Source organism: Bubalus kerabau, chromosome 2 (assembly GCF_029407905.1).
Source record: "Bubalus kerabau isolate K-KA32 ecotype Philippines breed swamp buffalo chromosome 2, PCC_UOA_SB_1v2, whole genome shotgun sequence".
Classification (NCBI taxonomy): domain Eukaryota; kingdom Metazoa; phylum Chordata; class Mammalia; order Artiodactyla; family Bovidae; genus Bubalus; species Bubalus kerabau.
In genome coordinates, this window is record NC_073625.1 from 56,732,131 (window position 1) to 56,744,363 (window position 12,233).

The following is a 12,233-nucleotide window of genomic DNA, read 5'->3' on the forward strand; positions in this document are numbered from 1 at the left end:
ATGGTCTTCATTATGAATACAGTAATTTTCTTATCAACACTTCCTATTATTATAATTAGGCATTTCTAGATTTTAAATCTTTGTCATAAAACCCATTTTTGAACACTGCAATTTTAAGAGACACTTGAATATTTTTTTGGTTTTGTTATCATAGATGAGAATCTAAACCCTAAGTAGAGGTACTTCCCTGTTGGTCCAATGGTTAAACAGCCACCTTGCAATGAAGAGCGCATGGGTTTGATGCCTGGTCTGGGAACTAAGATTCCACATGCAGTGGGGCAATTAATCCTGCATGCCAAAACTAGGAATGACCCAATGCAGCCAAAAATAAAGGGAAAAATGCAATATGTTTTTAAAAATAATAAACTACAAGTAGAGAGGGTAGAGACCTGAGGCTAAGAACTTTGATTTTACTCATAAATTTATGGATTTGAATCCTTAAAAAAATCCCTTTTCCATTGGGATTACAAATCTTATGAAACCTGGGTTTTGTGGGTTAGGACGATGCCAAGGTTTCACATTCAGCTGGCCCAGTGCAGTGTTTATGAACAATAAAATTTCTGCATAAATATTTATTGATAAGTTCATGTTTCAAATGTGAGAGTATGATCTTTTTTTCCCTAGTGCTCTTCCCATCAGACTGTTTCTCAAAAGGCAAACAGATGCTTTTAATCTCAAAGAGTGCCATGCCAATTTCTAGTCAGCCAGCTGCACCAAAGGGTCTGGCCAAAGGGAATGACCAATGACTCATCTTTGGCCCCTTCCCCTACAGTGGGGTTGAGGCACAAATGACATCTAACACAAAGTCTTTCAGCCTCAACACGGTTGACATTTGGGGTCATTTAATTCATTGTGGGTGCCGTCCTGTGCTTAGAGGATATTTAGCAGCATCCCTGGCCTCTCCCCATGAGATGGCAGTGACACCAGCCCAGCTGTGATAACTAATAATGTCTCTAGATCTCGCCACAGTGCCTTGTGGAGGACAAAATGGCACCCCATTGAGAACCCCTGATCTTAGACTAGTAGTTTGCCCACATCTGATTTCAGACATAACCAGGCTGGTGGAAACAGGTAAACCTTCCATAAACTTGAGGGCATTGCTGAAGTATCAGAATGTCAGAAGCTTCCAGTTCTCAAAGATGTTTATGAAATTCGGTTTGTTAGTCCACTATCCTAGCTCTCGGTATTTGCAAGTTAAGGGAGAAGTTGGGCTTCCCAGGTGACTCAATGTTAAAAGAATCTGCCTGCAATGCAGGAGGCATAGGAGACGTGGGTTTGATCCCTGGGGGTTGGGAAGATCCCCTGGAGGAGGGCATGGCAACCCACTCCAGTAGTCTTGCCTGAAGAATCCCTTGGACAGAGGAGCCTGGTGGGCCATAGTCTATAGGGTCACAAAGAATCAGACACAACTGAAGTGACTGAACACACATGCACGCAAGGGAAAGGGTACAGTTGCTCTTCTGAATTTTCTGCTTCAGCGTAAACTGCTAGAGAAGCAGAGAATAAACCAGCAACCCCCTGGGTTGGAGGTGTGCATGATTTACCTCTTCTGTTTCATCTTGGTTTCATAGAATCCCAACTTATGGTAGAGAAGGGCCATCTGTAGACAGGCCGTGTAGCCTTGCTACACAGATTACTCGACATCTAAGATGCACTTTGGGATCGTTTTCATGGCCATAGGGTCTGTGCAAAGGTTTAGCTCTAACCTCATGCAGATTTGGGGTAAAAATTGATTTCTAGGCACATCAAAATGATCCAGAGAGCACAAAAATAGACTAGTACACTTCCAGAGAATATAAAAGGAATTGGAACATATCAGATAAGGCCAAACCACTGTCCCCAAACTCTGAGGTTATTGCCTTAGAGGCTATTTGCAAACAGTGAATAACCCACTGTGTGGCCTTTGAATAGAAGGTGCTGTCCCAGCTTTGCAGTGCCCTGTCATAACGCCAAGGCCATCTCGTCTTTGGCCAGACTTGAAACATTGTTCTTCACCATTCTTGTTCTTCCGATTGTGAAAGAGCAAATATTAGTTCCTGTTAGCACATTCTCTCATACTAATGGAACTCTGATGTTTCTTATGAAACTGCCAAGCATTACTAAAAACAATTAAAAGCATTAAAAGATACAATGGTGCATTAAATTATGTGCTACATCAGTGCCAATAAATTCTGTTCCATTGACAAGTATGAGAAGCCATGTCTTTCATATCCAGAAATTGTCATGATAAAAGCAATGCTTTTTTCCACCAGACTGTCACAGTGAAAAAACCAAAGATTGAAAACAATTGATTTGCTCAGCAAACCAGCATTAAAAAAAAAAAAATCTCATTTACTAAGAACAGTAAAAAAAAATGCTCTTATATGTGTGCTCTCTTCCTTAGCTCTTTCCAAAGAAGAAGTGGATAGCTCAGTAAGAGTCAGCAATGGGGAAAAGGGATAGTTAAGGAATTTGAGATTAATATGTACACACTGCTGTATTTCAAATGAATAATCAACAAGGACCTACTATATAGCACAAGGAACTCTGCTCAATGTTATGTGACAGCCCAGATGGGAGGGGAATTGGGGGGAGAATGGATACATGGGTATATTTGACGGAGTCCATTTACTGTCCACCTGAACTATCATAACATTGTTAATTGGCTATACCCCAATATCGAAGACTTCCCTATAGCTCAAACGGTAAAGAATCTGCCTGCGAGGCAGGAAACCAGGGTTCGATGCCTGGGTTGGGAAGTTCCTCTGGAGAAGGGAATGGTAATCCACTCCAGAATTCTTGCCTGGAGAATTCTATGGACAGAGAAGCCTGGCAGGCTACAGTGCATAGAGTCGCAAAGAGTCAGACACGACTGAGCGACTAACACACACAGTCCAATATAAAATAAAAAGTTTAATAAAAAAATTATGTACATTATGTTCCATCACAATCATCATACAAAATAACCTCTAAGTTATGTGAATATAGTATATAGTATGTTATGTATATTTTACCATAATGAAAATTGTATGAAATTCAGGAAAAAGAAAGTCGGCAAATATTTTCTATAAAAGGCCAGTGAGTCAATATTTTAGGTTGTGCAGGCAAATGGTCTCTGTTATAAGTACTCAACTTGGCAGTAATAGTGTGAGAGCATTCTCATACAATAGGTAAATGAATAGATACAGCTGTGTTCCAATAAAACTTTATTTAGCCAAAGAGACCAGCAGGCCAACCCCGGATTTAATAAGCCCGTTGAGCCTGGGACATGTTGCTACTAACTTTAATTTCGAGGGACCCCAGGAAAGTTAACCCAATACTTGCCTTTAATAAGTTGACAGTTTTATCAATATGATGAGGCTCAAGGATGTGCCAGAATTAAATAAAACAAAATGCACAAGTGACGGGAAAGATTGCTGTGAGAGACTGACATAGACTGAAACTAGTTTTATCCTGAAGACCTCCATAGAGGTTAAGAACTCTATCGGCTTTCATGGCTATGTGCGTCACTCAGCTGTGTCCAGCTCTTGGTAGCCCCATGGACTGTAGCCCACCAGGCTTGTCTGTCCATGGGATTTTCCAGGCAGGAATGCTGGAGTCGGTTGCCATTTCCTCCTCCAGTGGATCTTCCTGACCTGGGGATTGACAATCTCTATGAAAGTGGACAATACTGAAGATCTTGACTTTTTGAATTCATCTACAGAGCGTCAAGTGACTATGGAAAGTCATCCCTTTATGGTCCCCCATGAATGAAATGGAGCCTAGCTCTGACAAGTTGACCAAAATACAGTAACTGAAGCTTACGACGTCCTGACTGCCAGCGAATGTCACTGTGACTTCACGCGTGGTTTTCAGATTCAGACTGAACTTGCTCTTAGGTTTTGGTGCATTGCGCTAAACAGGATGTAGATATTAATAAAAATCACACCAGCATTCATCTCATTTCACATATTTGACAAAATTCCCCCATCAGTACTTGTCCATAAGACATAAAAAAGAAATAAAGCTTGACTAGAGTAAACACAGCCCAGATAACATTTTTATTACCTTCTGTCCACACAATGCATCGATAACCTGCCAACTATGCCTGCACTGGCTATAAAATAAGCGTGATGCAAGGGCGTCTCCATGGAAGTGCTTTTGTTCTTTTTTTTTCCTTGTAGAGAGTCCGGTATCACATGTAAGGATCACAAACTTTATTTGCACATTATAAATGTCTCATCTAACTAGGACTTGATAAATACTTGAGCTTAGAAGGCATTAGGGATTTTCGTTATTTTGCAGTTGGAGGAATAGACTTTTTTTCTTTTTTTTTTTTAAAGTTGGGGTGGCAGTCTATACACTCTGCCATGTTGCGAGATGAAATCTTTTCATCAAATCTTCCTTCACAGGTTTTTGTTCCGTACATATCAATTACCCTTGTTGCCACCCATCATATAAATCACAGTCAGTTCGTGTGACTGCCTTGCTAGCTCCATATAACATAGGATTTTCAGTGATAGGGCAGTGACTGGGTAGGTCTTAATTTACTTTCATCTTGGGTTGTCAATGCCATAGAGATGAATTGCCTTTTTGCTGATGAAAGGAGACCCACCAAATTTTCTTGCTAGAATCTAACATGTATATATTGACTAAATGCCATTCATGGGTGTCTGCTTAGAGAGGTAGTCATAGTTGTTAGTGTTTGAAGATGGTTTCTCCTTTTGTATCCTGGGCCTTAAAATTATGTGTCACCCCTAGAGACTGAGGAAATGAACAAATATCAAAATGATCAGGGCAATTTTGCACAATCAGGGCCATGTCTCTGATACCCAGTTCTTGCTGTCTTTACTATGACTATGACAGGGAGTATTATGCAATGATTACAAAATCAGAACTAAAATGAGCATTTGGTGCATTTGCAGCTAAATTTGATTGTGTCCCTGACACAGGGGTTCTCCATCTGTGCTAAGAAAGGGATCTCTGCCACATCCCATCTTGGCTACCTGATGGGAAGAGCTGACTGATCGCAAAAGACCCTGATGCAGGGAAAGACTGAGGGCAAGAGGAGAAGGGGGCGACAGAGGATGAGATGGTTGGATGGCATCGCTGACTCAATGGACATGAGTTTGAGCAAACTCCCGGAGATGGTCAATGACAGGGAAGCCTGGCGCGCTGCGGTCCATGGGGTCGCAAAGTCGGACAGGACTTAGCGACTGAACAACAGCCACCACATCCAAAGACAATAGGCATCTTTATTTGAAGTCACTTCCCTTTAAATTACTGAATTTTCTAGGAGGAAACAAAGGGATGAAAATGTTTCATTGGCACCATGTCACCAACGATGGTAGTGGATTTTTGCGGCAGGAACATCAGGTGCAGCACCAGAGTTTGTAATAAATTGAAAGCAAATCCACTTTTCTCCCCCACCATCCTCACCCCCTCAAAAAGTAGAGCTGTGGCTGATATTAACTGAGATTACAGTGTGAAGTGGAAATGTTGTGACAGGCATGGATGCATCGTTATCAAAACTGAAGTGAACCTTCACCAACATGTGAAAACAATACTAACCTTTAGTATTAGGTACCTGTGGTCTGTGGTTTAGGAAACAGCATTCAGGGGTGAGAAAAAGAAGCCAACCTATGCCCTTTCTCTTGGCTCTGTATGTGAGCATTGGTGGTACCTTCCATGAGAACCCCTCACCACCTCCCTGCTAACTTTCCAAGCCATCCTCATCTTCATCTTTTATTAATACTCTTGAAAGATCACCTTCTGCTTTGTCCCTTAGCAGACAAAACAGTCCTTTTATTATTTATTTATTTTTGATGTGAACCATTTCTTAAGATCTTTATTGGATTTTTTTTTTTACAATATTGCTTCTGTTTTATATTTTGGTTTTTCTGGCCCCAAGGCATGTGGGATCTTACCTCCCCTTCCGGGGATCGAACCCACACCCGCAGCATTGCAAGGTGACCTCTTAACCACTGAACCACCAGCGAAGTCCCTGAAACGATCCTCTTAGAACACATCACATCAGTCTTCTCTCCTCCAGACAACCACCGTGGGCTTCTCACAGTCCTTATCGTGGCTTCAAGGCACTTCATAGTCTGTCGCCTTTTCCTTTCGCCGTGTCTCACTTGCTTCCTCGCTTCTGGTCACATAGACCTTGCTCCTTTTGGGATTTGCCAGGCACACTCACCTCCAAAGGCCTTTGCGCTAGTTTCTTCAGCTGCCTGTTCTTCCAGTGGGTAACTCGGAAATAAGACTTCAGTTCAGCTCTTCGTGTAAACCTCACCTCAATTAGACCGAGCCTGGCCACTTACTGCTGCAGTCTCCCCCCACCTTCCTGGCACTCCTGTTTTTCCTTAACCCTGCTCTTGTTTCTTTTTCTTCACAATACAGATCACATTGTAACAATGTGATTTACTGTTGTCTTGGTATGTGTACAGTGCTGTTTCTCTCACTAGAAGGTAACTCTACCAGGAAAACGGTCTTTGTTTCACTCACTGGTTTCTGCCATGGGTTTTAGAGGCTGTAATATTTGTTGATTTGTTCAGTGGAGGAATAAAGAAATGAACAGGCACACACTCGAGACAGCGGAGTCTACATCCCAGCCGCTATGCAGCTTCTCAGATACCTCTAACCTCCCAGGGTTGCAAAAAAGAAAAACAACATGAACCTTCTTGAAAGCATTACTCACCCAGAATGCCACTGAATTCTTGGAAGCAGGATGTTTCAGACTGCGGCAGTCACATGCTATGAATCGAAACTGCATTTCTGTTGCGTGGTTTTATTTGGTATTACTTTAGACACCCATTCTTAGTATTAAAAGGAATATAACTATATTCTATGAAGCTGTGATGAGACTAGACTAAGAAAAGCAATATGAAGGTCCCTTAAAAGTTAAATGTCTATGCACATGATTGAGTGGGCTGCTAATGATTTGGCAGCTGGAGGTCAAAAGTTAGAGCTGAAGATGGTTAAGTCTGATTTTCTGCAGAAGGGCAAATAGACCGAGTGGGCATTCTTGCAGGAGGCACAAAGGAGGGTAAACAGAGACCACAGGCTAAAAGATCATTCAGATTCAAGCTCAAGGAGCTCTCTCTCCTGACCTCTGTTTATCATAGCCCTACTGCTGCTGCTGAACACTGGTTGGGGGTCATCCACCAGATAGTATTCAGAGCAGGAAACTATTTGTTAGAAAATAGGCTAGCGGTTATCATAACAAAGCATATCTTTTGCCAATACAGGTTATTCATTAACAAACCAAACCCTTCCCAGTTCCCCAGACATGTCGATGGATTAGCCCCTTCCTGCTTAAACATTAACTTTATAGCCTCTTCATGGTTTACCCAGTCCTGAATTCAGACTTACTTGTGTGTGTCTAGGGATGTGAGTAAGTTGTTGATAGTCTTTCCTTTCTACACAATAAACGTGTAACAGGCTAATGTTTTTTTCCTCCCCACACATTAAATGAGAACACAATAAAGTCCATAGCACGGTAGACACTAATGAATGGAGGATATTATTATTTGGCCAACCTGGAAATCTGAGCTTGTATCACAGTTTTTAAGGAATCTCAGAGGTCTCTGAACAGGATAACTGCTTTGTGTTTTTTGTTTTTTTTAAAAATGCAACAAAAATAAACTCTCCAGTTAGTTTCTATTTTCTAAAGTGGTTTAAGTGACCAGTGATATACAGCTTCCTGTTCCCCTGTGGCCTGGAACATTCCTGACATTCCTTGATGTTCCTTCCCCCAAAGGAAGCACCTTGAAAGGGTAGGGGTAGTAAGGCACAGGCTTTCCTGCCCCTGCCTGCCATGCTTCTTATCATCTCTCTGTTCTACCATGGACTCAATCACAAAATAATGGCCAGTCCTGGTGTGACCATGTCTGTAGGATGTAGGAAAATTAAGGACATAGATGCTGAGCTCTCTGAACAAACTTGAAACATTTTCCCCTTTCTCCTCACCAGCTGCAGGGCAGTCATAACAGTATACTACATTCATTTTAAAATATGAAGATGTATCATTCATCTCTCCTTGACTAGACAGTGATCTGATTTCTGATTGGTGTAAGTACAGGAAATTTTCAATGACTTACACCAATTGAGATAGAGGGCAAGTGTGAATGACTAAGAAGTTTGAATTAAAAATTAAAAGAAGGAATTCTCTGGTGGTCCCATGGTTAGGACTCTGAGCTTCCACTTCAGGGATCACAGGTTCAGTTCCTGATTGGGGAACTAAGATCCCACATGCCACAGCATGGCCAAAAAATTAAAAAGAAAAGGAAAGAAAGACAGCTTCTCTTAAAGTCCTCAACCAAAGGAAGCATCAGGGGCCAGCAACAAGGATTTACTGAGAAAGATTCCTCAATTAAATGAAATACATTTGTAATAAAAGATTTGTATTTACTTCCTTGTTCCCAAAATTTGTTTTAATACTTTAAATATTTTTCATCCTGTTAATATAACTTGCTTGCTGATTTCTTCATTATTCTTTAATTCTTAATATTACAAAACTACATTTCAACTTAGGCTAATAAGATTACAGTGGATTCAGATTGTAGTGTTTCTCTCTTTCCATAAAACAGTGGATTTGCAAATTATAAGAGCTGGAGAAAACCATAAGTTACTTCCTACTCGTAACTTTTACAATTTCAGTTTTCCAAACAGGGTGCCATGCTATGGTTACAGCACATTACAACTGTTGGTTATCATCTGTGAATATGACCCTAAACCTTTATACATTTTCATTTATCCAAAATGTAAAATACAGCTAGCCTAATTATAGCATTCTGCCAGATTATACTATGCCAAAAGAACTTAATTTGTTCTCATTTGCTATCAGCAAAGATGAGAAAATGATTAAAACCTTGGGAAAAATGCTAAATACTACTTCCATGTCAGGTGGGGACATGACACGCATATCGATATATGCATATTGCATACTGATTTGCTTAAGTTGATGCAGAAAAACATGTACCTTTGTTTTTTAAGCCAAAAAAAACTTAATTGAAAATTATTTCTCAGTCTTAAAAATTAGGATACATTTTTAGTAATTTCAGCCTTTTATGCAAGTCGTACTGAAGATTTTTTAGAAAAGTACATATTTTTTTCCTCTCCATGGTACCTTATGGTCCTATGTGTAATTCATTTTCCGTAGATGTGAAATAAAAGTAGCTGGTTCTTCCCGTGGTTAGGGTAAGTGCTAAGATTTGAATTAGGATAGAACAGTGAGCCAAGGAGAAGGGCAGGGTGCTAACGTGAATGAAGCGCCCTGTGTACCACCTTTCTGTGGAGTGACAGACACGTGGGGCGGCATCTCATTTTCCCAGCACTCCTGATACGTTGGCATGTTGTCACTGCTGGATAGATGAATAAACTGGAACATGGAGTGCTTAAGTCACTTGCCCTGGGTCACAGCTCATCTAAGAAAGACCAAATCAAGCTGTGATTGAAACCATGGTGTGCCCGATTACACAGTTGGTGTTCTTTTCCTCCTTTCTTCCTTTTTGTGGCTGAATACATACTCCCTTGTCTATTACACAGAAGATGGGGGCCGATGTCTTTCAATACGTATACCCTCTGCCAATTTCAGACCAGTTGACTCAAAAATCCCCTAGTGTTTTGGGGAAATAAATTCCAGTAATATGCCCTGCCTCCTTCCTTCCACTTCAAAAAAACATCTGGATTGACATCTAAACTGCTTTTATTTTTTTAGAAAAGAATTATTACACAGTGATTGAAGTAGAAGGGAAGAAATAAGAATGAATAGTTCTCTCTTTAAGATTAGATTCATTATTTAATTACATAACAAGAAAGCTTTCTTGTTTTAGAGCCTTTAGATGGGAACATTCCAGATGTTTTTTTCCCCTTGCTGTTCAGTCATGGACTTCTGTCTGACTCTTTGAAACCCCATGAACTGCAGCACTCCAGGCTTCCCTGTCCTCCACTATCTCCCCAAGTTTGCTCAAACTCATGTCCATTGAGTCGGTGATGCCAACCAAACATCTCATCTTCTGCCCCCGCTTCTCCTTTTGCCTTCAATCTTCCAAACATGTGTAAAAAACACTTATCTTACTGTTTAGCTTCAAAATGAGCTAGCAATTAATTCTTCTCATTTAAGTTCTTTTTGGAATATTAGATCTCAAACATAATAGTCAAGTAATCAGGTAAGGTTAGCAAAGAAGAATACTTAGATTGGTGATGGTTGACTAATCTTTTGAATAAAACACTTAAATTGATTTGGCTTGAGAATATAGTGAAAACACCTAATTTCATTTTTCGGGTTGAACATGCTTTCTTCTTTAAATCAAAATCTTGTTTTCTTTTCATGTTGGTTTTTTTTTTTTAAATAAGCTCATAAATACTCTGAATTCTCACTAGTCATTACTGATCTTTTGTAAAACTGCTGGTATAGGCATTATAATTTACTCGGCTCATGAGTTTCAGACATTTTTGCTTTATGGTACATACACTCTTCAATTTTATGGGTATTTATTTTTCCACATAATATAGCAGTATGTGTTGCAATTCAGGAATATCCCTCAGCAGTGTTAGTGGAATTCAAAATTGAAATCAGTCTCCTTTTGACAACTGCTATAATGAATTGGTTGACTATTGCCAAATTGTGAAGACAGAAAGCTCCTTTTGTGATTTCAAAAATGAATGTATTGACATTTATGAATTTTTCAGTAATGTTTCAGATACTTTCTGACCAGATATCTAAAATCTAGTGCAGGATTTTCTTCATTCTGAGGTGCAGTTATTCTGCAGTATGCTGATTTTGAGATTTTCTTGCCCTTTTCAGAAATCTTAAGGTGTAATGTTGATACCACCATTTACTTTCAGGATTACAAACATTACTGTCTCAAAACATAGGGATCTGATGCAGCATATCTGTGTTAAACACCAACTGTTTTTGCTCTATGTATGCTTGTTTTGCAGGGAATTTTAAAGATATTATAATCACCAAAAAAAACCATTTTCAAGATTTTCCTTCACCCTATTCTTGAAAGGGGTGAAAGACACCCCTACTGTGCTGTAAAATGTCTCATGGTCTCTTAAACGGCATTAACATCTTGTTCGTGCTTCTTTACTAAATTCTTTGTTCTGGAATAATCAGAAAATAAGGTTTTCTTTTGAAATGACTGGATGTTCTGTCACTCTCCTTAAACCTTCTTTCCTTCTGTGTTATAGTTCCTACAACAGCAGCCAGCACCCCTGACGCCGTTGACAAGTATCTTGAGACGCCTGGAGATGAGAATGAACACGCCCATTTCCAGAAAGCCAAGGAGAGGCTGGAGGCCAAGCACCGCGAGAGGATGTCCCAGGTATGTGTGGCTCTCCATCCTTTAGCCCTACCACACTGGGAAATCTGGATTTACCTCTGCCTCTGTCTCGCCAGGGGCCCTGTGACTAACGGATGCCCAGGGGTCAGTGGTGGTTGTTCTTTAGTCGCTGAATCATGTCCAACTCTTTGCAACCCCATGGATTGTAGCCCACCAGCCTCCTTCTGTCCATGGGATTTCCCAGGCAAGAATACTGGGTTGCCATTTCCTTCTCCAAGTGAACTTCCTGACCCAGAGATCGAACCCTTGTCTCTTGCATTGACAAGTAGATTCTTTACCACTGAGCCACTACGGAAGCCCCCTGGGGTAAGGGCCTTTAATTTGATCCAGATCTTAAAGACATAGTCGGACACGACTGAAGTGACTTAGCATAGCAAAGACATAATATTTTAATTTTAAGTGTTTGCTATAAGGGCACCGATTTGGGGTTTTTTGCATTCTCCTTGAACTTGCCACCTAGGAAAGATCTTAGTATAACACTATAGTAAAATTTTGTTGGCACAAATTAAGTTGTGCGTACACCTTTCTTGATGGTTTTGTCATTCTGTGTTTAGGGTGGTCCTGTAACCATGATGTCATAAATTTAAATCCCTTAAAATGTTCTTTAGCAAAGATGAATATTTTTGTATGAAATAAACTTTGAGCCTAACATTTCTTACAGAGTTAATTCATAAGACTATAGGAGCTTAAAACCAGAGTACATCATAATGATTTAGTCCCATTAGTCATCTCATCCTATAAATGATAGATAATGCAATAAAGGTTCAAGAGTTTGGCTTCTCAGAGAGGCATTTGGAACCCAAGCATTTCTTGCTCCTGGTACAATGCTTTTTTCACTACACTGGCCTGAAAACCCTGGTTTTTTAAAATCATGCATGTGTGCTCAGTTCAGTTCAGTCATTCAGTTGTGTCCAACTCTTTGCA

The 12,233-nt window shown here is 40.2% G+C and overlaps 1 protein-coding gene across 6 annotated transcripts in view; it reads left to right on the forward strand.

Moving 5' to 3' along the window:
• Nucleotides 1-12,233, forward strand: part of APP (amyloid beta precursor protein) — a 307,623-nt gene that overhangs the window by 190,617 nt on the left and 104,773 nt on the right. For all 6 annotated transcript variants that reach the window (XM_055567762.1, XM_055567763.1, XM_055567759.1 and 3 more), the window contains one exon: nt 11,158-11,291. In XM_055567762.1, the coding sequence (XP_055423737.1) occupies nt 11,158-11,291 (134 nt within the window). The remainder of the gene's footprint in view (nt 1-11,157; nt 11,292-12,233) is intronic.